General features: G+C 45.5%; 2 protein-coding genes across 13 annotated transcripts in view; one reads left to right on the top strand and one right to left on the bottom strand.

The window, feature by feature from the left end:
• Nucleotides 1-11,845, bottom strand: part of DDB2 (damage specific DNA binding protein 2) — a 31,369-nt gene extending 19,524 nt beyond the window's left edge. The window contains exons 1-2 of one of the 6 annotated variants that reach the window (XM_075927658.1): nucleotides 11,826-11,845; nucleotides 3,402-3,589 (exon numbers count right to left, since the gene is read on the bottom strand). In XM_075927658.1, coding sequence (XP_075783773.1) covers nucleotides 3,402-3,576 — 175 coding nt within the window. In that variant the 5' untranslated portion in view covers nucleotides 3,577-3,589; nucleotides 11,826-11,845. Of the gene's footprint in view, nucleotides 1-3,401; nucleotides 3,590-5,204; nucleotides 5,668-11,492; nucleotides 11,644-11,825 lie in introns of those variants that run through there. The other 5 variants (XM_025190879.2, XM_075927656.1, XM_075927657.1 and 2 more) reach the window with 5 other exon arrangements.
• The window catches only part of PACSIN3 (protein kinase C and casein kinase substrate in neurons 3), a 30,683-nt gene continuing 16,375 nt past the window's right edge, over nucleotides 10,836-25,143 (top strand). For 3 of the 7 annotated variants that reach the window (XM_014579648.3, XM_075927661.1, XM_014579646.3), the window contains exon 1: nucleotides 10,837-11,287. The gene's annotated coding sequence lies outside the window, so the exon portion shown is untranslated. Of the gene's footprint in view, nucleotides 11,288-25,143 lie in introns of all 7 variants that reach the window. The other 4 variants (XM_075927660.1, XM_075927659.1, XM_075927662.1 and 1 more) reach the window with 2 other exon arrangements.

The following is a 25,143-nucleotide window of genomic DNA, read 5'->3' as shown; positions in this document are numbered from 1 at the left end:
TTGAGTTTAGGAATAAGGAAATCCCACATAACTGTACTCGCCCTGTAAGAAAATTCTCACTTTTCTTTTTTAAGCATGGCAACAAAAGTAGTGAGTTAAGTCTGAAGCGTGGTCTAGGTGGAGGCTAGGGATGTAAAATCCCAGTTAACCAACTAAGCAAGATCTTACCACTCCAGCCGCCCTGCCTACTGGGCTCCCAGCCCCCACACTGGGGCTGAGGTTATTATATCAGGCAACTAGACTGCAAGCCTCTTTTGAAAAAGAGCATCTAGACTACAACCAGTACTTTCGAAAAAGCAAGCCACTTTTTAGAAAGAGAGCACCCAGTCAGTCTGGATGCTCTCTTTCGAAAAAGCACAGTTTTCATTACATAGCGCTTTTTTTTGAAAACGCACTTTCAAAAAAAGGCATTCTTCCTCATAAAACGAGGTTTTCCGCGGTCGAAAAAAATGCTGCCTTCTTTCGATTTACTTTCGAAAGAACGCAGCAGCAGTCTAGACGCAGGGGAAGTTTTTTCTAAAAAACCCTGTAGTCTAGACACACCCTCAGTGTACTACAGCACTTAAATCAGAAGGATAAGGCTATATTGTTTACACTAGCCTAGTTAATTCAACATAAGTTGCCAACCTAATTGTGTAGCAAAGACCAGGTCTAATGCTTACCCATCTCCCCCTTCAAAGAGAAAAACTGAAACATTTCTTACCCAAAGTTACATATTGAGGAAAAAAACAAACAAAGGAGAAAGGACTCATCAGCATACTGTCAAGTCTGGTAGAATTCACTGAGTATAGCAGAATGGAACTAGCCCTGGTCTGTCTAAATATGGACACAATGTTGCAGAAAATGAACAGAAATAGCTACCATCTACCTAGAGCAGCCCACCAGCTCTAACTTCTATGCAGCATCTTGCTAGTGGACACAGCATGATCTCCAGATGGAAATGCTGGTTTTGACTGCATATGTGCAATACTGACCTTCTGATTAGGGAACAGCATGAAGAATTATATAATGTCACGTTATCAGGACAGTATTGATCTGTCCTACTGCAGAAATGAAGTAGAATTTCAGAAATTCCATAAAACTTAATCAGTGCTCACCGAGTAGTGATGTACAGGCCATCCTTGCTACAAGTCCAAGATACATTAAAAAAAATTGGACTTAAAGTGAAACAAACCAGGGAATTTTTTTCCTCATGGCTGACTTCCATTTGCACATTTTTTTTTTTTTTTGCGTGACTTAAGAGCGGGGAATGGGAGGACTTATAACATACTAGTTCCTACAAGCGTCAACGGATGTATACCAGAGTAACTTATGGTGGGGACACCCTGTACACACTGCTGAACCCAGTTTTAGGAGAGATAATCATAGAATCATAGGACTGGAAGGGACCTCGAGAGGTCATCGAGTCCAGCCCCCGGCCCTCAAGGCAGGACCAAGCTCCGTCTACACCATCCCTGACAGATGTCTATCTAACCTGTTCTTAAATATCTCCAGAAAGGGAGATTCCACCACCTCCCTTGGCAATTTATTCCAATATTTGACCACCCTGACAGTTAGGAATTTTTTCCTAATGTCCAAGCTAAACCTCCTTTGCTGCACTTTAAGGCCATTACTCGTTGTCCTGTCCTCAGAAACCAAGAGGAACAAATTTTCTCCTTCCTCCTTGTGACACCCTTTTAGATATTTGAAAACCGCTATCATGTCCCCCCTTAATCTTCTTTTTTCCAAACTAAACAAGCCCAGTTCATGAAGCCTGGCTTCATAGGTCATGTTCTCTAGACCTTTAATCATTCTTGTCGCTCTTCTCTGTACCCTTTCCAATTTCTCCACATCTTTCTTGAAATGTGGTGCCCAGAACTGGACACAGTACTCCAGCTGAGGCCTAACTAGTGCAGAGTAGAGCAGCAGAATGACTTCACGAGTTTTGCTTACAACACACCTGTTGATACAACCTAGAATCATATTTGCTTTTTTTGCAACAGCATCACACTGTTGACTCATATTCAACTTGTGGTCCGCTATGACCCCTAGATCCCTTTCCGCCATGCTCCTTCCTAGACAGTCGCTTCCCATCTTGTATGTATGGAACTGATTGTTCCTTCCTAAGTGGAGCACTTTGCATTTCTCTTTATTAAACTTCATCCTGTTTACCTCTGACCATTTCTCTAACTTGCTAAGGTCATTTTGAATTATGTCCCTATCCTCCAAAGAAGCTGCAACCCCACCCAGTTTGGTATCATCTGCAAACTTAATAAGCATACTCTCTATCCCAATATCTACATCATTGATGAAGATATTGAACAGTACGGGTCCCAAAACAGACCCTTGCGGAACTCCACTTGTTATCCCTTTCCAGCAGGATTTAGCACCATTAACAACAACTCTCTGACTACGGTTATCCAGCCAATTATGCACCCACCTTATCGTGGCCCTATCTAAGTTATATTTGCCTAGTTTATCAATAAGAATATAATGCGAGACCGTATCAAATGCCTTACTAAAGTCTAGGTATATGACATCCACCGCAAGGCTCGTTATCCTATCAAAGAAAGCTATCAGATTAGTTTGGCATGACTTGTTCTTCACAAACCCATGCTGGCTATTCCCTATCACTTTATTACCTTCCAAGTGTTTGCATATGATTTCCTTAATTACCTGCTCCATTATCTTCCCTGGGACAGACGTTAAACTGACCGGTCTGTAGTTTCCTGGGTTGTTCTTATTCCCCTTTTTATAGATGGGCACAATATTTGCCCTTTTCCAGTCTTCTGGAATCTCCCCTGTCTTCCATGATTTTTCAAAGATCATAGCTAAAGGCTCAGATACCTCCTCTATCAGCTCCTTGAGTATCCTGGGATGCATTTCATCAGGACCTGGTGACTTGCTGACATCTAACTTTCCTAAGTGATTTTTAACTTGTTCTTTGGGTATCCTATCTTCTAAACTTACCCTCTCTCTGCTTGTATTCACTACGTTAGGCACACCTCCAGACTTCTCGGTGAAGACCGAAACAAAGAAGTCATTGAGCATCTCCGCCATTTCCAAGTTTCCTGTTACTGTTTCTCCCTCCTCACTGAGCAGTGGGCCTACCCTGTCCTTGGTCTTCCTCTTGCTTTTAATGTATTTATAAAAGCAATGACTTATAAAATGCTGCATATGCACACATGCATGCACATGCACACACACACAAACAGTAGTTTCCAAACAGATAGCTGAAAATAATGTCCCCACATATCTCCACCCCTCGCTTAGAAACATAACTCAGTTCAAAAAAGTCTTGTCTGAACAGGCTGCTAGTTCCCTGACACCTCCCCACCTCAGCTATCTGAAAGTCTGGTTTACGCCCTTCATTCTCTGAAGTCCTGATTGGCAGAAAGAGTGAGAATCTGAGGGAACATTACCAATTTTCCCTGGGGGTTTGGCTGCTTTCCTCAGAAACAATCTTTTTGCTTGTGGCTCATTCTCCAGTTCTTCATGGTCTCGTTTCCTCTTCCAAGTTGACTGTGCATTTTCTTCCAGATGATGCTCATGCACCCTCGCATGCATCTTGTCTTTTGATTGGTTCTCAGGTGTCATTCTGTCTGCCTTCCTAAAAGTACAAAAACAAAACAAAAAACAAAATTGGGAAAGTAGGATTTGTCATTGCTTCTGGCTTTTTGCTTCCACTGTTGTGGGGAGGGTAATAGGGATCAAAAAGCTGCTCTTTATGCCTTTAACAATTAGCTTTTAAAGCAATCAGGTATCTGCTCTCTCTCAACAAAATTCTCAAATTTGAAAACCACTGAGCTGCACAAAATGCCATAGGCGTCTTTGCAGCAGCCCACATTGCTACATGAGCTCCCTGGTGAGACTCACTGCTTTTTGAAGAGGCTTCACTAGGCTCTGGCACCAAGCACGGTCAAAACTTATTTTTTAGTCAACTCAAATTTCCATGAATCAAGATCCTAAATATTATGGTGGTGAGAAAACTGAAAATGCTGGGCACTCCCTCCTTTTCCTTGACACACACATACAGATTTTGGGACACAACACAAATGTAGACCTCTATTTTAACGCTTTATACCAGTGTTTCTCAACCTTGTTTTTATAAAGTACCACTTTAAAAACAATTATAAGTACCCCCAGTACCTACAGTTTTCAGACACACGATTTTTTTTTCTACCATTGCAACACGTTTGTTTAAACAACTTCATCGTAGCCAGGTGGGCAATGAAATTTTTGGGTGTAGAAAGTACAAAAAGAACAGTCTGCTGTAAAACGTAAAACAAAAATTCAGTTTTCTCCAAATTTCAGTTGCGTTGACGTACCCCCCCAGACTTCTCTCGAGTACCCTTAAGGGTACTCATACCACTGGTTGAGAAACATTGCTTTATACTAACAAATTAAACTCCCCCACCACAACGCAAAGTGAAAAGCCTTTTACTCCACCTAGGAGATTCCAAAGTAGAACATTTCAATGGCAGATCCCAAGGGGCTTCTATGAAAAATATAATAGAAGTTGATCCTTTGACAGTGGCATATTTTATTTTTAGTTTGTGAATAAATGTCACAGATGTCTGACTATAGCTAAATATAGTTAGACATACACTGTGCAAGCTTCTCCAAATAGCACCCCAATGCCCACTTCCAGCACTTTGCTATTCCCATTTGGAGGCCCACGCAGCTCAGCCCATCCCCTGCAGAACATTGCTTTTCTAAATCCTGATCACCCAGCCCTGCTGATATCCCTCACTTCTGACTCACAACACACCCTGTTGTCTCCAGCCCTTAAATCTGCATCCAGGAACTAGCTTAGTTAGCACCAATTCCATTTTAACTGTCCCACACATCACATTGTTGCCATTGTTGTCATATGACCTGGTTTAGGAAAGAACTGAAGTGTGAATCAAGCAGAGTATATTAGGAACAGTATATCCGAGGCTGAATGTGAGGAGCACCAGTGACTTTGGACTGTCACAAGCCACAGACTGGCAGCATGGCATAAACGGTCTTCAAAGATTTACTGGTTGATTCCTTTCACGCTTAAAACCAGGCCCCGCGGCTTTAGCCAGAGCCCATCTCCTGCAGTGCCACCCGGGGGGCACCCCTCTCTGGAGAGGGGACCATTTCTAAAGCTGACGGGTGGGGCACATGCTAGGGCAATGCTAGGAAGAGGATTCACCAGGTGCATACTGGGAGGTTTCCCATGTGCTCTCTGCACGTACCAGAGGGGAAGGAGGCTGTACGGAGAGAGGGGCTGATGGAACAGGAGCCAGGTCTCGTGGGTTGTATTCCTGACTCTGCCAGTGCCTCACCGTGTGATCTGGAAGGAGGCCTTCCCCGCCTCAGTTTCCCTTACAGCCTCCCAGCGGTAACCACTCGGGCAGGGCACCGGGCGCAAGCAGGCAGCTGACGGCACCTCAGGAGTCCTGGGCAGGACCCCGCCCTGCTCCGAGCCGCTGGCTGCTACGCCGGTCTCCCGCAAGGCCCTCGGACTGGCACGGCGGGAGAGGATTGCGGGTCGCGCTCCTCACCTGGTTCCCGCGGCCTCCGCTACCCGGTCTGGCCCAGCCCCCAGCGCGCAGGGCGAGGGCGGGCCCGACTGTTTCATAACCCGGCCGCGGGGGGCGCGGCGCTCGGGGTCCCGGCTCCGCAGTAGGGAAGCGGCCTGTTGCTGCTGCTCCCGCCGCGAGCTTTCCTGCTGCAGCGTTCCCGGCCCCTTCCCGGGAGAAAGGAGACACCCGGATCCAGCCGGGGAAGGGGGGAGTCGTCTCCGTCCTGGTAGCCCTAGAATCTCCGCAGAGCAGCGAGGCCTCCGCTGGGGCCTTCCTGGCCAGAGAGCTGCATCGTCCCCATCAAGGGCTAGAGGGGCTCAGCAAAAGGTGGTGAACTCTCAAGGCCTTTCAGATACATGCCTGGGGCTGTATCAGCCCTGCCCAGCTTGGCTGTGTCCTACCTTCTGCACCACCATACTGAGCCCAGTAAACCTTACCTAGAAATTAGGCCTCAGCACTCCCCACCCCCTAGCTCTCCAGCTTCTCAGACACGATTCCTAGTCTAATGTGGGAAGTAACAGAATAAATGGTTTTGGAACAGTTCTTTTGGCTTTTTGGTCAGAAATCATTTGTGCCAGTAGTGTTACAACAATGCAAACTACAAACGTTAGTTCTTCTCAAACACTTGCAGTTACAACTCTCTCTGACCACACCAGGCAAAGGCACAGCAACCAATATCTATCCTAAATCTTCTAAACGCAGTTTCAGAGTAACAGACAAATATAAAACAGACAATTTTCTAAAGTGCCTTGCATGATGCTGGAACAAAGAAGTCACACACAAACAGCCTGGAATTAGGATCCCCATTTTTTATCACTAGCAAACATTGCCCAAATCCCACAGCCTCCCTGCTGTGGAAAGAATTCTAGCGGAAAGTAACATTTTTATCTGCACCTTAGAATCAGCAACAAAATTAACACAACCAGCCTGACTCTCTTCTGGAGTACATGTGAGTAGATCTTTTACCATACTCACTTTTATTGGAACTGCCTGTGGATCAGAACAGTCTAGTCACAGACAACAGGTTACCAAAAGACTTAGGTTGTCATCAAATATATTAATCACATTGTTAGACATGGGCCCCACAAACAATCTCAATCGTATGCATTTCTAGAGCACCAAACAAAGACACTGGAGCTGCATGACGATGTCCATAGTGGATTTTATAATACAAAATATGAATTCAAAATGTCAACATTCACATATTCTGTTTAAGATGTGTCTAAAAAAATAGAAGATATGGTACAAATCACAGCTGAAATCAAATGACAAAATCAGATCACTGGACCTTTGTTAATGCTCCATTTAACAACATTCAAGAAATTAGGACAAAACAACCCCCACTTAAAATTACATTCCATTGCATCTAGTGTGATATCAGCCTGTTATTCATATGTTGATAACTTTACAGAAAGGCTATAGTCCACTCATCCATTTGTCCATGTTTTAGTAAAAAAAAATGTTACAATGAACTCTTATGCTTGTCTTCCATGTCACTATGCTACATTAAAACACATACAAACCATGCTTGTCTACTGGAATATAACATCACAAAATTGTAAATAACAATGACATGACACATAAGAAACAAGTATCTATTTCTGTATAAATATAAATATCAACACAGGCACTTCATGATAATTTGTCTTATTATATGTCTTTGCAAAATACTCCTACTACACATTTGGCACTAAATCAAACTAGCACCTCTCTGCAAGCCATCCGCCCACTGAACACACATTGACGTCTTGAAAGTCTACAGTATTAAACTTGTAGGAAAGGAAACTATAGGAAAATTCTCCTCTTGTTCATGGCAGGCAAGATGAGTTTAGTCAACAGCTTCAATAGATGCAGAGAGATCAAAAGGAGGATAGAGGTTCCATGAGATTCAAATATCTCATTAAATAGCAAGCAGAAAATTATAGTTTACATTACTGAAGTATTAATCTGTCCTGCTTTCCACAGAATTTTTAAAGTGTACATTTTCAATCTTTTCCACTGAAAAAAAGGCCTGATAAAAACCCAATTGAAATAGTTGGAAAAACTTCTGTTGACTTCAACAGATTTGTAGTAAACTGTGGTTCTGTTACCTCAGACTTGCAGAAAAATTGTCTCCAGCAAAGATGCGAACACTCACACTATCCTATTCACCTCATTTACGTTAAATTCATTGCCCAGAGGAGTACACACATAGCAACCTTTAGATTTTTCACTTAGCTAGAATGGAATTAATAAATAATTATTTCTTATCAAACACTAACACAAGGTTTAGTTTCACTCTGGAGATTCACCAGATTCCTTTGCGATTATTTTTACTGGTTAAGGACTAACTTGTTCACTAAAAGAGTTGCGTTAGAGTTCTTACAATCTAAAAAGCAGGAATGGAGAAAACCAGATGCATTGGGAATCCCAGTGATAGGGTTTACTTGAATATAATATTTTTGTTGTTTTTATTTACAATTTTTAGTCTCTTAAGACCCACTGATAGTACGAAGGCAACCAAGTCTGGGGATCCTGTTAACTGTAGGATGGATGGGATCTTATCCTTATTTTTCCATCCTTTGTCAGTGACCTATAATTTTTATATGGTTATGATCATTTCTATTAAGTTGTACCAAGATAAAGAAAAAAAAACACTGTAACTGTGGCTCCTGACTTGGTGGCTTGGTATGCTTAAAGGTATATATAGTATAAATAGGCTTTTTGCTGCCCAATACCTTGATCTCTGCTATAAGAAATCAAAAGCTCCTGCTTCTATCTGACTACTTGATTATGCCATTTTAAGAGAAAGTAACATCTTCTTCTTCTTCTTAAACCCTTGTACTCCGAGTGGAGCATAGGTCATCTACTTTACTCTGTCTTGAGCCAAAACTTCTAGCTGACTCCAGGAGTACCCCAGTTGTTGTCCTTCAATCTCAGCAGATCTTCTCCAAGGTGTCCGAGGTCTTCCTCTTTTGCGTTTTCCTTGCGGGTTCCATGTGAGAGCTTGATGGGCTATGCTGGATGATGGTTTTCTGAGAGTGTGGCCTAGCCATCTCCACTTCCTTCTCTTGATTTGACTGTCAAGTGGTTCTTGTCCTGCTCTGTTCCAAAGCTCCTCATTTGTGACAAAGTCTTGCTATTTGATGCGAAAGTAACATCACAGTAACTCAATTTAGGTCAGTATATGGAAGCAAGAATGTAGTCCAAAAAGAGGAGAAAACATGTCATAGAGAATATCACATTCTTCGACCTCCTCCTGTACCAGGAGGCTCTGCCTCCTTATAGCCACTCCTACCCAAGAAGAAAGGAAAAAGATAGAAGAGATAAAGATAGCAATAGAGCATCATGCCATGATCAGTAATAGACAACATGGACAAATGGACACAGGAGACGAAACCCCAAACAGAAAATGAAATCCCATCCTGTACAAAAGGAAGGTGTACTAAGATCACATCCCAAACGCTGTGACCTGGATACACTTCTCCTATGACAATTACCCAAGGTTTCTGTCATTTTCATACTTTGGAAATGCATGTAAAGTAGGTAATTTAACTAACATGTTGGAATTTAATGAAGCCATGAGTGAACATCACACTATGCTGAAAAACACTGATCAAACCTCTTTTTCCCCCTGAAAATATGAAAAGGGAAATTCATTTGCTACCTATTATTTCCCATGGAGCTAACTTAAGGTTGGGTAAGGATTTTCAAACACTCTTTGTGGAAAGGATGTACTTTTTGATCTATTATAAACAGGGCCCATCTGTGGGACTGTTTTAGGATGACCACTCAAGTTAAAACATAATTATCAGAGTAAAGGGAACAAAAAGATGTTTCAGACATTAGACTCTCTTTTCTATAGTATGCATCTCAGAAGGGCCCCACGATGCAGGAGTTACCATTCTAGCTCCCAGGAAACCTGAGGCAACTTTTAAATTATCTATCAGTTCCAGATATCTACAAATATCAGAACACTTGGCAAACAAAACAGCACCAAGAAATAGATTCCTAAGGTTCCTGGGCTGGGCAGAGCTGCCCTTTCCTTTCAGCCCTAAGGTCCTCAGTCTTTTCTTGTTACTGTTATTGAATGAACATCATTGGGAACCCTATAATTTAATGAGAAAAATTAAAGAGGAGCACCAAGTCTCACTGACTCCCAAAATATAAAACCTGCCCTCAGAACCAGCAGTAAGCAAAAGCAGACTAAGCAATTGCTTAGAGTCCCAAATAACTCCAGAAGGCCTCCTATTAATCATTAGTATATGATGGGGGCAAAATATTCCTGCTTAGGACTCCCAATCATGTCATATATCGTGGCCAATTGCCTTGAGGGACATAAACTTTGGAATCTTGAACATGGAGGGTTCAGGCTACACTACATTAACTCCAGTTTAGGGACTTAAAAGCACCGAATTGTTCAGAAAGTAGATGGCATTTTCAGATAAAAAGTTGCAGACTCCTAATGAGTTAGGTAGAGCAGGGAGGGACACAAAAACAACAGCCAAAGAAGGCAATGGTGAAACTCCTGATTTCCTGCACCAGGAAGAGCAAAAGCTAAAATATGGCAAGAGGAAATGGATGGGGAGTGGCTTCTCCACTTTTTTGGGGGAGGGGGGAGTATGAGAAACAACAACAGATGAGTCTCCCAGACCTTCCCTTAGTCTCCCTTCAGCCAGCCAGATTGGTTCAATGATCCTTACAGGTCAGCTAATTGGCTGAAATTAGGGTTGCCAGTTCTGGTGGACACATTCTGGGAGGTTTAATTACATGACATAACCTTTAATTAAAATTTTTTTTTAATTCCTGGAGACTTCAGGACAATCTTGTAGGGTTGGCAACCCTATCTGACAGACGTGAAAACGTGTTAAGAAATGCAGAAAGAGCCTCCTATCCCAGATTTCTCCTACTGATGGTCCACCCAGACTCCAGAGAGGTGGTCTTTCCAGTGATGCCTCACCAGTGGCCCACTGGGATTCCAGCAATATGAGCTTCTTCAGAGTAGTGCCTAGCCCAGACTCAGGCAAATTTTGGCTCTCACTAACTGTCCTGGCAGGTCTCTGCAGCAGTACCTGGGCCAAGTCAAACTTGGGTCACTCCTGTTGCTGTAGCTAAACTCTCAGAAGCTCTTTGCAGTGTCAGTTCCTACTCTCCCCAGGCTTCTACTCAGCAAAGAAGTGAAAAAGCAAACTCAGCGCTATTTAAAAGTTACTGTTAAACTATACAAAAATGGCTAAACATGTTCTGGTGCCAACAGCTCCCAGGCCACTTCGGGCACGTGGTTTTGCTCTTATCTCTGCTCCTCGCTGTGTGGACAACACAGCCCCACCTGTTGTCGGGCAGCGGCCTGGCTCACACCGCAGTGACAGCCGACTAATTGGATCAAGAGCTCCGGGAACTAGGAGGAGAGGAACGTAATGGGAGCCCTGCTGCCTGCCCGCCTGGCGCTGCTCAAGCCCGCACTCCCTTCCCGCTGCCGTCCCAGGCCTTAATTCTCCAGCCACCAGCAGCGAAGCTCCTTTGGAACACCCGGGGCTGCTTGGGTCCGCCCAGCTGGGAGCTCCGTCTTAGAGCTGGGAGGCGGGGCGGGGGCCTCTGTGTCCTGCCGCCTGAAATAAGTGAGGGGGGAGCTGCTAGGGCCGTGCGACAATCCAATCCACAGTTCAGTCCCCCACCCCTCCGTAAGCAGGGCAGCCTGCCCTGGGAACGCTGCCGAGCGGGGCTCCCTTGCGTCAGGGCTTGGAGCCGAAGTCTCCAGGGTAGCAACTACAGAGGTAAGACACAAAGTAATCTGCCTCCGGACTGCTCTGGAACAAGGGGTGGCGTGGCGCTCCCTGCGCTGCGAGAGAGGGGCTCCTGTGGGCTCGTTCCCTTGCTGTGGGGAAGGGCAGAGCTGAGGTCCCTTAGGTGCCCTTCCCCGTGTGCGGTCTCCCTGCTCTGCACGCCCACCCAAGGCGCTGCCGAGGGCTCTGTCCTGACCTGTTCCCCAGGGAGTTCCGGAGCTCCCAGCGCGCTGGGGGCTTAGCCTGGCCTGGTCGGCGTGGGCTGGAGGGGAGGTGGGGGGAGCTCGGCCCCGCTGGGTGGGAGGCAGCGGCCCCTGGCAAGTAAGCTGGCGTCTGCAAGGTAAAAGTTCCCTAGTGGAGTAAGGAGGAAGGAGCGCCCCTTTCCAGCCTCCCGCTGTGGGGAGGGAGATAGGGGGCGCCGCCGCTCAGATTTGCACTGAACCCCCCCCCCCCTCTCCCCCCACACATCTTTTGGCAGCTCTCCCCCACTCCGCTAGGCTGGTATGTCCGCCGCAGGCTCTCTGCTTACTGCTGTGTTGTGCTGTGCTCTGGGGAGTGAAGCCCCCTCTCATCTGCGAGAGCTGACTGTCTGCTGCCCTGTTAGTGTCCGGCCTCAGGGGTGTCCCGGGGGGGGGGGGGAAGCAGCTGCCATGAGGCGGGTACAATGAGGGGGACAAGAGGGCGTGTGTGAAAAATGAGCACGGGGTGGGGGAAACAGCCGCCATATAAGACAAAAGTCTGAAATAATGGGGGCTCCCCCTATAAAATCCGGACAAATGGTCACGGTGAAATAGGAACTTTGCCATGGCATTATTTGGAAACCGGCTGCTCTGCTCTTCAATCCCAGCTGCTGAGTCAGCCTGACCCGTGGCTGGATATCTCTGGCACTGCCCCTGCCTCAGTTCCCAGGCACACAGCTAGCCCATCCGCATCTGCACGCGGTTCCCCAGAACCTCCCTGAATGCCAGCGCTCCTACTCAGCCCCTGGCTCCCCTTGCTTCTCCCTTGCAAACTCTAGGGTGGGTTCTCTATGGGGACCCCATCTCCTTCAGTTTGGAGCAGGCTTCTCTCCTTCACAGCCAGGGAAGGGGTGGGAGGAGAGAAAAGGACAGGGCCCCTTTGTGAGCACTTCATGCAAACTGGCTTCCCACACTGAAACCGGAGCTGCAGGCCCCGGAGTCTGGCTGAGCTTCTGTTAAAGGGATAGGCACCCTTAGGCTGCCCAGTGCCTACTGGACGGCGGGGAAGCAATGTTGCAGTACTGACACCTCTCCTGTATCCAACTACCTGCTTCTAGTCTTCTAAGATAAATGTATTCCAACAGCAGCAGACCACCTGGATCCTATACAGTCCTGAGTCTAACCCCCACTGGGTATCTGGGGAGGTGTGGATGGAAATTAACTCCTATATCCACTCCCAAAACAAATTGGCCTCTTCAGCGTGCTACCCGTTCCTCAAGTCCATTTGGACCATTTGTTTTTCTGCCCCTTAGGCATTCATATCCTATCTGCTAGGGACAAACATTCTCCTCATATTATACATTCCTATCTCCCAGAGCTAAGGGTGACAAGTTATTCTGTGCTGCAGAAACTTCCACCACTCCTGTCCTTGCTTAACTGGCTGCTGATCTTTCATTTTGGGCTTTCTAGGGCTTGAGTAGTGAATATCAGGTGATGTTCAAGCTGAGAAATATTTATTTGGGGGGGGGAGTAAGAGGATCAATTCTTCTCAACCTACCTGCTTTTGCTATCTGGTAACTGCTTAAAACCCTGGCAATGTCCTCTCTTCTTTAGTGCATCAACAAATATGGGATGATGGTGTACTGGGTGTTCACCAGGTTTTGTGTGTGCTTTGAGAGCACAGGCCATCTATGGCTTGTCCTTCCTTTCTGCAGAAGGGGTCAGACTCCTCAGCAGAAACAGCAACAAGTGCAGCTATCCTGGGCCAAATGCTTTAACCAGTTTGTCCACTTTCTGTGCCAACTGCCTATTTTTTGCCTGTTGCACTTCCCAAGCTCTGTGCCCTTTTTTGTTGGGGGAGGTGAACTTTTGTTCTCTTAAATTCCTCCTGAGTCTCCCTCCTCAAAATAAACATAAATCTCTACCCTAAGCAGATGTTTTCTGCCTTCCAAAATAGAAGCTGAACTAGAGACTCAATGAAGCTCACTAGGAACCATTACATTGTCAATCTCATGAAGATACTATTGTAGTAAGTTGCATAAAAATCGTATCATTCTCCCGCCCCACTCTGGAATTCAAATGTAGCTGAGAAGTAGTTACGTCTTACGAGTGCTCTGATGCTTTTCTTTGTGTAATAGGAATAGCATTTAAAATTGCTCTTCAGAGTAAAATGACTAGAGTCAGGATCCTTCTGTCTCTCTGGGTGGGGTCAAATTGGAATTTTCTCTCGTGCATTGCACAACTAGATACATCATATGTCAGGGAAGGATTACTTACCTATGAAGCATCATACATTCTATGCTGACAATCTATCACTTAAAGATGGACCAACAGTCTGTTTTTGTTTTGGTAACCCCTATATTCCTGATCCCTACCTCACCAGAAGAGATTGTGGTCTCTGAAGCATTCTCTTACTTCCTTGCAGCTACATTTTGAGGACAAAGGTAAATGTGTGAGTGAGTGGCCTGCTATTCTCCCCACTTTGTAACTGCTGAGACTTTTACCTAAGAGCTCTGTACTACTACTTCTTGTGAAGACTTTCCATCCTTTCCTATCCAGTGATGAGAGAACAAACATATTGTAGGGCTGGGATCTATTGCCCACTTCAAATTTCATTATGCAGTGCCAACAAGTGAATGGTTTGACAGGATTTAAGTTGGGAGGGACTACACAGGATTGTGGATTTGGTCCACACTATAAAGAAGGCTGGGGCAGGTTGTTGGTGAGGTGAATGGCCATTAGAGGTTTATGTATCCAAACCATAAAAGTCTGAAACCTTGGTTCTGAGTGAACAGAATCCCCTTATTGGGCACTGTAATATTTGGTGTTGTTTCTAGTGAAGATACGGAGCCCTTTAGCTTGTGGAAGAACCAGCTAAAATCCTGCATGCTGGTTCTGGGTGGACATTGACTCCAAAATCTACTTCCTTACTCAAGGTTGTCATACCATATGATACTGTCTTCCTGGGAGAGGATTGCAAAACTGCATGGACCAATGGTCATGAAGCAAATTAGGACATTAGGGCTATGTCTACACTACAAGGTTTTTGCGCAAAAACCCGCAGTGCGTCCACACCACAAGCTCATTTTTGTGCAAGAAAATTTACAGTTAATCGACAGAACAGTGGGCTTTTTGCGGTGTAGGTATACCTTTTCCTACAAGGAATAACTCCTTTTTGCACTACTGCTCTTGCGCAAAAAGGTGTGTGTGAATGGGCAACAGGGGGTTTTTGCGCCAAAAGATCCAATCAAAAAAAGCACAGATGCTCTGGTGGCTATTATGTGAATAGCAATCAGAGCTTTCCGTCCATACAGTGTGGACGCGCTCTTGCACAAGAAGTTTTTGCAGAAGATCTCTTCTGCAGAAAGCTTTTTGCGCAAGAAGCCTGCAGTTTAGACGTAGCCTTGATGGGGCATCATAATCTTATTTGTTTTGAAATCAAATACTCTGTTGTACTACTCTTAGCAGGTGTGGTATGAGCTGCTTGTCTTTTTTTGCGGGATTATAATTTTATTGTTGCTTGAGCAATTCCATTTGTGGTGAGTAGTGGCTGGCATCTTGGTTTAAATCAAGGTCTTCTAAAGCTAAAAGTGAAAATCTCTACAATTTGAGCTAAAGAGCCAGGTTCTCTAGCTGGGGGTTGTAATAGAGTGGCTGAATTGCCTTACCCTCATTTCCCATTCCAGAGAGAAATAGGTATATTGGCAAATCCCAGAAGCTGTCATCTGCTAAAAATAATGGCCATGAATAATCCCAGAAAGAAGGGCGGACAGCATTCTAGTATTTACAAAAGAGGCTCTTTCTGCACAGGCAAATTATTTATCACTATTTACAGACTGGAGCGTGTGCATAACACCATAAAGGGAGAACTGTGCAAACAGATAAAGGCTGTCCTCAAAATCTTTGTAGGCCTTAGAAATAGGATACAAAACTGAACAAGAAAGGTGTCTGATGAGTTGTCTGGAAGTCTTCATGAAACGTGAATTTAGCAGTTTCTTTAGAGGAGAGGAAGGAGGCTGATGTGCTTGAATAGGGGAGCTGTTGCAGGATGTCTAACTACTCTCTGTCCTGTTGCAGCAGTTATTGTTCTAATGGAATGTCCTAAATGTAAGCCTGTCTTACTGTGTGTGTGAAGTTTCTGCAACATGAGGACTATCCTTTTGTAGGTGCAGTAAATTCTGTGTTTGTTCCTGAGATTAGTCAGCTTTGTTTCACTGAAAGGTATAATAGTTTCAAGCTCCCTAGAGCTGTGGGCTGAGACAACATATGTTACTGGCCTTCTAAGCATATTTTTGTGCTGTAATAGCTTCTTCTCTCCATGAATTTCACTAATGGATTGAGCCTCCCAGACTCTTGGGAGGCAGAGTGTAATCTAGGAGTGCCACTGGGGCACTCTAACCTGCCAAAGGCAACCTGAAGGACACCTCAGAGGATTTAAAAACTCCTTTAGCCTTAGAAACATCAAATCTGACTTCCTGGTTCACCTTGGTCTCCTTGGAAATCTTAGGGGATGTTTATTTTCAGTTCTTGCACATTGACTGAAGCCGTAGGAACATTCTAAATATCTAGATGCCCTTTTCCTAATACTAGTCCTTCAGGTTGTTAAAGAACCACCGTCCTCTTCCCCACAACTTTAAAAAAATAATCCTTCCCTCCATCTTTCATCTGGTCAGTTTTCTCTCTTGACTCTTTTGATGCCAACGTTTCTCTAGTTCTCCAATCATTATATAGTCTTCAGGGCAGATGAATTGGATATCTTATTTTTTAAAAGCAAAAAAATGAGACACCCCTCCCCCCCCGAAGCAAAATATTTCCCAGGCTACTTAACCTGATTCTTTCTAATTGATTTTCATGCACGTTCTCTTTAATGCTTTTTGTGATGCCTATGCTAATTGATGCTGTTCTGTATTTTTTTTTCTTTTAGTCTCTTGAGGTTTGGGGCTGTGCCTGAGAAATGGTCTGCTTATGTATAGTGCCAGCTCTAAGTAATTCCTTAGGGCCCTGAGCAGGGGAAGGGGCCTCATTTGTTGGGAAATCAGGACATACAACTAGTTGAGCTCCAGTGCAGACTAGAATGGAATGCCTTGCATGGTCTCTTAAACAAGGAGCAAACTCTCCTTTATTTTGTTTTACCTCTAAAATTTACTGTTCCTCATAATTGTGATCAGCTATAAAACTTTCTAAATCCATTGTTTGCATGCCTCCATGTTATCCCATTATAGATGGCTTGTGTCTTCCATAGTGGTACCTTCTCTTTAGGGTAGGCCCCGTCAGAAGTGATGTCAAATTCTACCTATTTCTTTCCAAGAGGGTTCCTTAGAGGCCAACAGTGGGTATCGGAGTGGGTACCTCTCGCAATGGCAGCGTTCTCTTATTTTTTTTCATGTAGCCTCCCCACTAGGAGACTGTCACTGAACCAATGCCTTATCCATGCTCCTTGTCAAGATACTAAAAGCATTAAGATCTGTTTTCTACACTTCTGAAAAATTGGGAATGGAGCTAGAACACCATGGTACCAGCTAGCAGGAGTGTGACTCTCTGTTGCCTACAGAGCAAGTGTGATCTCATGATGTCCCAGGCTCTCCTGGTGGGTGGATTGATTTGCCAAGAACCTATTTAACTTTTTGCCCCGTTTAGCCTAGAGGCTTAGAACAGCCACTGCAGTCAGCGTACAAGCTGATGGCAATTCATAAATTTCCACGTACTTATTAGCTGGTAGCATTGATATCTGTAGTCTTCAGTTTAATCTCGCCTCTGCCACTGATCTGTGTGACTTTGCCTGCCTAGTCAAATCACCTCCCTGCTCTGCAACTGGAGTTTGTATTGCTTTACTCATGTTAGTGCTGTGGGTACTGATAAATGTGTATGCCACATTTACAGACAGCTGAACAATAGTGCTTCAAACTTTTTTGTGCTGTTTCTGCTAACGCAGAGTCTGTCTTGTTGGTGTGGCCCTTGCTGATTAGAGCTCAGAGGTGGGTATTACTGCATGCTCTTTAATAAAAGCATGCAGTCCTATGGAGGCTTGGGAGATGTCATAGCACATTTCTCATTTTAAAAAAAAACAACAATTAATTCTAAGCATTCCTGGATGCATTTCCATCTTTATTTTGTTTTCTAGTCTTTTTAGTCTGCTCTTTGCTCTGTCCTTACTAGAAGGGCCTGGGTCAAAGTCTGGTGTTGGCTTTGAGCGGATTGGAGGGTGCTGTGCCAGTGCCCACAGAGCCTCCAATGTGTATTGTACACTCACAGAATATGTCTAGTTTGTCTCTGCTGTGTTGCCTTCCAAAGGGAGGTGGCTGGACTTATGGACTGGACTAGTGATCAGATCTGGAAGTCTTTCCAGAGAGGAAGCACTCTAGTTACACTGTGAAGTAAGGAAGGCCAAGGTGGCTCTACCTCAAATGCACATAGAAAACTGGTCTCTTCAGCTGTGGGATAGAGCCTGGTTCAGCAAGCCAAGCAGAAAAACCTTGGATTGTACTAACGCTTCAGAGACCCTGCCTGCATGTCAGGCTGGGCACTGAAAAGCAAGGGCAAGAGTCTCTGTTCTGGTGAATGGAGTGGGAGGGAAGAAGCCAGAATTTTGGTGGTGCTAAATAAGAGATCTTTTACAGTGTGCGCTTCTCAGAGCTGACTGTCCCATTCTTCTGTATCTATTCTGATAGTGAGGAATCTGTGGTGCATGGTAACACCTGGGTTTTGAAGTTCATTTAAATGGATGTTTGCCCTTTATTCTGAAGAACTCTATAGACACTTAAAGGAGGGAGGCAGATTCTATGCCTGGTTATACTCTCTCTGCACTATTCGGGCAGTGTGAAGATTGCAAAATGACCTGACTTCCCTGAATGGAGTTCTGTAACAATCTTGGTAGGAGGAATTTGAAAGCTTGAGTATTTAACATATTAGCCCAGTTGCTAGTGGCAGTCCTTGCTCAACCCTGCTGTCTATGCATACTTTAAGGAGCACAACATACTATAGGGCTAGTGAAGAGAGCAGTGCTGAGGTATTTAAATCTGCTCTTATCAGAGGACAGGAGATGTTATGAAAGTTCTTGTTTGTTGGGTGTTCTCCCTGCCCCTTAAATAAAATATGCTCCTTTTTGGTACGTGTGATGTCCCAAGACACTATGGCTAGGCCTATACTAGGGGATAAATTTGAATACACAACTCCAGCTACGTTAATTACGTACCTGGAGTCAAAGTATCTTGAATAGAATTTTGATGCTGTCCACACAGCAGGAAATTGATGGGAGCACACTCTCCTGTTGACTTGCCTTACTCCTCGCAGGCTCAGTCCTCCTCATAGGAGCAGAACCGAGCACCCCCTCAGTTCAAATTAGTGTGTCTTCACTACATCCACTAATTCGAACTCCGGAAGATTGACCGCAGCAGCTTCGATCTTCTCTGTCGTGTAGGGATGGCCTATTGGTCTTGCAGAATGGTACTGTGGGTAGCTGTTGATCTATGAGGCTCTAAACTCTTCCTAACCCCCCACAGTTGCCTTTCATATCGCTTAGATTTTCCTCTCCGAGGAAGCAATTGAGTAAACTAGATCTGGTGCCAAAAGAGTGAACAATGTACCTGGAGATCATCAAAGCAGAGGAACTGACTGCAACATGTAGTATTGCCACCAGGGCACCCCTTTACCTCCACCCTTCAGTTGCTCTCCCTCATTAGACCAGGCTATATTCTCTCAAAATGAGAAATCTTGATCCTGTCTTATGATCCTGCTTTTCTTTTAGTGGTTGTCTTGTGGTCTTTACCTTCTCTGTAACCTGAAGAGGAGAAAGTAGAACTCTTGAGTTGTTCATCTGGTTCCCAGCACTTCAGGAAAATCTTGGGCTATGTCTATACTACGCTGTTTTGCATAAGAAATATGCAAATGAAGCAAAGCGTGGAATATTGCCATAATTAATGAGCGGTCACTTTTTCCACAACAGACTTTTGCACAAAAAGGTGCCATCTACACTGTTCCTTTTTGCGCAAAACCCCCTTCTTCCGCAAGAGCCGTTTTTCCACATTTTTTTTCAGGCAGAATTTTATGAGGAATACCGCCTTTTTTTCAGAAGTGCTCTTTCGAAAAAAGGAGCTATGTAATGCAAACTGTGCTTTTTCGAAAGAGAGTATCCAGGGTGCCTGGGTGCCCTATTTCGAAAAAGCAACATACTTTTTCGAAAGCACTGGTTGTAATTTAAATGCTCTTTTTCGACAGAGGCTTGAAGTCTAGACGTAGCCATAGTGACTCCATCTCTGTGCAACATTTGCCTTTTGGAATGAATAGGAGTTTCCAATGTAAAAATAACCACAAATTATTCTGCTCTGTTTGGCAGCACCTCATTGAAGCAGGAGTACTCTGCTCAGTTTGGAGCACCTCATTGAAGACTGGAGAGTTTAGAGAGGAGGAGCACCAAGGATAAGCTTTTTATTTAAGATGTGTATGGTAATGGACAGATGCTGCCTACCCGGATGGTCAGAAGATATCTCTTTACTGCTCACAGGCATCTCTGTTACAGATGTATCCTCATTAGTCTAGGTGTGTGAATGAGCCTATGGATTTGAGCTGTAGTAGGAGAAATCTAGGTTAAATATTGGGGGAACAAACTGGAGCAGGAGCAAGTTCCCAATGGGAAGAGAATGGCAGCCTTCCCTGGAGCTAATCAGGACTTGGTTAGACACCAGCCTCAGATAGTTTGAAGATGAAATCACTCTTGCTACAACATTAGAGGAATGACTAGATAACTCACTTGAAGATTCCTTCCAGCCGAAATGAGTTTAGAGGCTGGCATGAATTCACTGGCAAGTTTGATGCTAGCTGACTCTGATTGCTTAGGGGTGGGAAATGCACAGGATTGAAGCAAACAGCCAAGTGAGCTAAAAAGACAAACAGGGTTTGTATGCACTAAGGTCACTTGTTAGGAGTATGAGGAAAACAGGTTGTGGGTGGATCTGGGAAGCAGCATGACTTAGTGGTGAATGTAGATGAAGTGGGGCGGAAACCATGCTATGGTGCCACGAAAGTAGGGAGGTGAAGTCTTGATGGCACAGTCCTGACTGCGGGCGTCCACCAAGCAGCTGTTTGGGACCACTTATTAAAGCTGTGTGCTTCTAAGGTCTCCTCAGTCTGGGCAGGGTCTGGCTTTGTGGGCAGAGCTGTTCCTACCAGTACTGGTACCCTACGCAGCCCAGCACTGGTACACACACACACACAACCCCTGCATAAGGGGAATGGCCACTCCATGGGGTGAGAGACGGAGACAGAAGCTCTGGGGGACAGAAGGTTGCTAACTCTCCCAGACTGTCCAGGAGAGTTGGCAACGCAGCAGAGCAGAGAGATGCTCACCCACACCCTTAGGGCAACAAGTGGGAAGTGCAGGCTGGAAGAGTAATGGGTGACCATGCTGCTGGCTGAAGAGAAGTGGCGCTTTGAAGGGGAAACCACCACTTCTCTCCAGCTGCTGGCTGCATGGCCACTCTCTGCTCCTCCTAAGCCTCTTCGGCTGCATTCGTGCCACTTGCCTTCACCTGATGAGCAGGGGCTGGGCACTGCCTGTGTGGGAGAAGGGGTGGCCGGGGAAAGGGGAAAGACAAGGGAGAGGAGGCTGGGTGCTATCAGAGACTCAGCACTGAGCCAGTGGGTGAGGGTGGCTATGGCATGGAGCCACTGGATAGGGATGTAAGGGTATGTCTACACTACCCTCCTAGTTCGAACTACCTAGTTCGTGCCCCGTGTAGCCGCGCTGCACGGGGTTTGAACCAGCGGGGTTTTAAAAATGTCGGCGTCCCGCTTATGCAAATGAAGCCCGGGAAATTCAAATCCCGGGCTTCATTTGCAAGTGCGGTATGCCTACATTACCCCGCTAGTTCGAACTAGCGGGGTAGTGTAGACATACCCTAAGGAAGTAGTAGACTACCTGATAAGCCTAGGCTTATTGGCTAGTCGAGTTGACTACTCGCTCTTCCCCCCCCCCCTTGCTGCCTCAGTGTCAGAGGCAGAAAGGGGGGGAGGAAGCAGGAGCCAGCTTAAAAGGCTCGCCACCTGCAGAGGCTGCTCCAGCAGAGGGGTGGGTGGGTGTGTGGGGGTGGGGGTGTGTGTGCCCAGCTCCCACAGACAGGTGCTGCTGGACCCAGCGTGAGCTGGAACTGAGCAATTCTGGCTCAGTTCCTGCTCATGCCAGGTCCAGGAGCTACCCCCGCTGCATCTCCTGCTGTTTAACTTTAGTAAGAGCCGGGCATGCAGCGCATCTGGCTCTTACTACATTTAAACTGCAGAGGCACAGCGGAGGTAGCTCCCAGATCTGGCATGAACCAGGACTGAGGAAGCTTTCCCTTATCGACTAATTGTGTAATCAATAAAAATTGTATTGGCTACACAATTAGTGGATTACTCACCTCTTAACATCCTTACCACTGGAGCCGGTGCTGCATGCGACTGCTTAACTTTCTGTCCCTAGGCATATGCAACTGTATAGGGTGCTCCTAATTTAGTGGTGCCTGAAGCTGCTGTGTATGTCTAAAGACAGCCCTGCTTGTGGGATCACTTTCCAGCCTTTGTCTGGTACCTCTTTTGGTACCTCTTCTAGGGTACTTCATGGTCAAGCTGCACTGGTCTCTCAAGATACCCTAGTTACTCAAACATCCTCATTAAACCTTCCCAAATCTCTACTCTCAGAGCGTATGTCTACACTACAGCGCTAATTCGAACTAACTTCGTTCGAATTAGTTAATTCGAACTAAGCTAATTCGAACTAACGCATCTAGAACTAAAAACTAGTTCAAATTAGCGTTTTGCTAATTCGAACTAGCGCGTCCGCATTAAGTGGACCCTGAAGCGGGGTTAAGGATGGCCGGAAGCAGTGCCGGCAGGGCATCAGAGGAGGACTTAGAGCATGGAGATGCTGTCTCAGGCTAGCCGAGGGCTGTGCTTAAAGGGTCCCGACCCCCACCCCGGACAGACAGTTCTCAGGGGAGCCCTGCTTGCAAAGCAGTCCTGGCTTGGAGTGCCCTGAGTGCCCACACTGGGCACATCACAGCACTCGGCCATCAGCCCGGCTGCACTTGCCGCAGGCTGCCATCTGGGGAGAGGGGGCAATTGGGGGGCTGCAGGAGAGCACTAATCCTGGCAAACCTGTTAAAATGGGGCCATGACTAATGTTCCATCTAATCTCTTTCATGCATGTACAGACTTTTTTCCATCCATGTGCAGAATAATTTTTCCATGTGCACAACGCCATGTGGAAATGTGCACCACCCATAGAAACAAACCCTAGCTCTGAGTGATATACTAATCAGCTGGGCATCATTTGAATCTCCCCTGAGTGGCTGCCAAAGCACTCTGCTTACAGGGAACTTTGGTCATGATCCATTTTGGCATCCCAGCCACAGGTTGAGAATCACTTCTTTAGCTTGTACAAGTTAGGCAGTCAAAAGGCTCTCCTGCTCAGGGAGCATACCCCTGTCTTTTAACAGCAGCTTTTAACACCTGTTTGTTAAAACAAGAGATGTTAAAACCCCCCTTTTCATCTGAGGGTTTTCAATTGCTCCAACCATCCCCATCCCTCCCTCCAGACAGTTGGGGCTTTACATAGTCCTGTTTTTTGTTTCAGCTACACCAGACTAACATGCTACATTTCTATCACTATTCTACTTGGAAAAGGGAGGGAGATTCAGCTTGGTCATGCTAACTTTGTTCAGGGGGCCAGTGTTCCTATGCCAATATAAAAACATCTGTCAGTGCAAGCTGTGTCTGCCTTACAGGGCTATGCTGACATAGATAGTTATGCTAGTGTAGTCTGCGTAGTGTAGGTATACCGTTGGACAACAGGGAAAAGCAGCAGCCTGAAGCTAAATAAAGGATTATTGCAGCGTGAGGAATAGCATTTGGCAGTAAGAGCATCTTAAGGTAACAATGGCTCATGGTGCAGTCTCTGCTATGATTCAGGATGTCAGAGTTGTGGAGGATACCAATGCAGATAGTTAAGCTAAGTCCCAGTGCCCAGGAGAAGTGTAAGTTAGCTGCTTGGTCCTGTGAGCTTGTCCCTCTGTTACAGAATCTCTCACCTTTCAAAGAATGTGGGATTTCTTTGTGTATTTCATTGATGCACTGCAATCCTTATAACCTTTCTGGTGAAGTGATGAGGATCTGTCTGACCTTTGCAGTTGTTTCTCACTAGCAGACTTCTGGAGTGACTTTTGCATGCATCTACTGTTCTGGCTAAGCTTGTGCTCTCTCCCTCCCTCTCTCCAACTTGGCAAACCCAGATGAAGATCTTTAAACTAGACTAGGCAGCTTTGGGAGCTCCACTTTCAGGGGAGCGGCTGGGAAACATTGGCTCCCAGCTTCTTTCCCAGTCAGAAGACTCCACCCAGGATGTGATTCCTGGTTTGGGACAAACATTATTGTGAAAGACAGCCACTCCCCAGCAGCAAGGATGTCCCATACAGTCACTCTAATGTTCTTATTGCTTATGGGATCTTTGTATTATCTGGCATCTCTGCCCAAGCACCCAGTGGAGTAGCTGCAAGCCATTGAGGGGACCTGTTGGAAGTGAGTGTGTACTGTGTGGCAGTTATGGGAAGTTATTGTATAGTGTGAATGCAGAGCACATCACTAGCTCAGAGCAAATTCATATTTACTATTGGGGTGGTGTCTGTTGGGATCAGTTGGTTTCTTCAGGCAGTAGACTGGTAGAAAAGATAAAAGAGTCTAGGCTCTCTTGGCTGTTCGTAGATAAGATGGCAGGTTAGGCGTGTCTTTCATTGTTAGTCCTCTAGCCAGCCTGCCTGAACAGTAACAAAAATGAGCTATGGAGGCTTGAGCCTCAATTTTTCTTGTAAGTTTGACCGTTGACACTACATGTCTGTTTAACTTTGGCTGGGACTGGCTTGCAGCAGGGACCGTGTCTTTGCCTTTCTCTTGTATAGGGCTGAGAATTATCTGGAGAACCAAACCAGTTACAAAAGCCCTGTGCCCCCTGAAGTTGAACCGAGCTAGACATGGCCTGCTCCTACCAAACTAGGCTAGGCTTGGCTTCAGTGTCTGAGGAAATTCCTTAAGAAGGAAACAAAACCATTCCTTTTTAAAGCCACCTGGCTAAGGTGGGCAGACTAAAACCTCAGTTTCTGGATAGGGTTGTCCTGCAACTGGTTTCTGTGTCTGGCTGTTACTGACGTGAGGGGGAAGATGGAAAAACACACGTGTAACAAAGGCCATGAACTCTTATCTGTGCAAATGTGCTTCAAAGGCGAAGCTCTTGCAGAGCTGAATGCACCTGCCTTCCAGAACTCAGGGAGATTGGAGGTTCAGTCTCTCCCTATTTCAGTAGGTCCCTCGCTTTACTAAATGGAGAAGTCCAGGCCCTGCCCATAAGCATGCAGCAGTGGGCACTAAGGAGGGTGGAAGTATCAAAGAGAGGTGCACAGGGAGGAGGCTTTCTCTGCCTGCCTTGGGTAAACACAGTGACTAAAGATTTTTGTTTCTTCCTAGAAGATGGTTATCTAGCATCACAGGCTGTAGAAAGAGTTCATACATTGGGGCTGCATGGACAAAGGCATAAAGATGGGTGGGAGATTATATGGAAAAGTAGTGGATAAGGGTATGAGCAGTGTAAAGGGGTTATGGACATACTTGGTTATTGGGGTGTTGATGTGTAATGCTTGTTAGAGTCTG

The sequence above is a fragment of the Pelodiscus sinensis genome, chromosome 4, assembly GCF_049634645.1.
Source record: "Pelodiscus sinensis isolate JC-2024 chromosome 4, ASM4963464v1, whole genome shotgun sequence".
Taxonomy (NCBI): domain Eukaryota; kingdom Metazoa; phylum Chordata; order Testudines; family Trionychidae; genus Pelodiscus; species Pelodiscus sinensis.
Note: the sequence above shows the minus strand (reverse complement) of the source record. Positions and strands in the feature narration are given on the sequence as shown.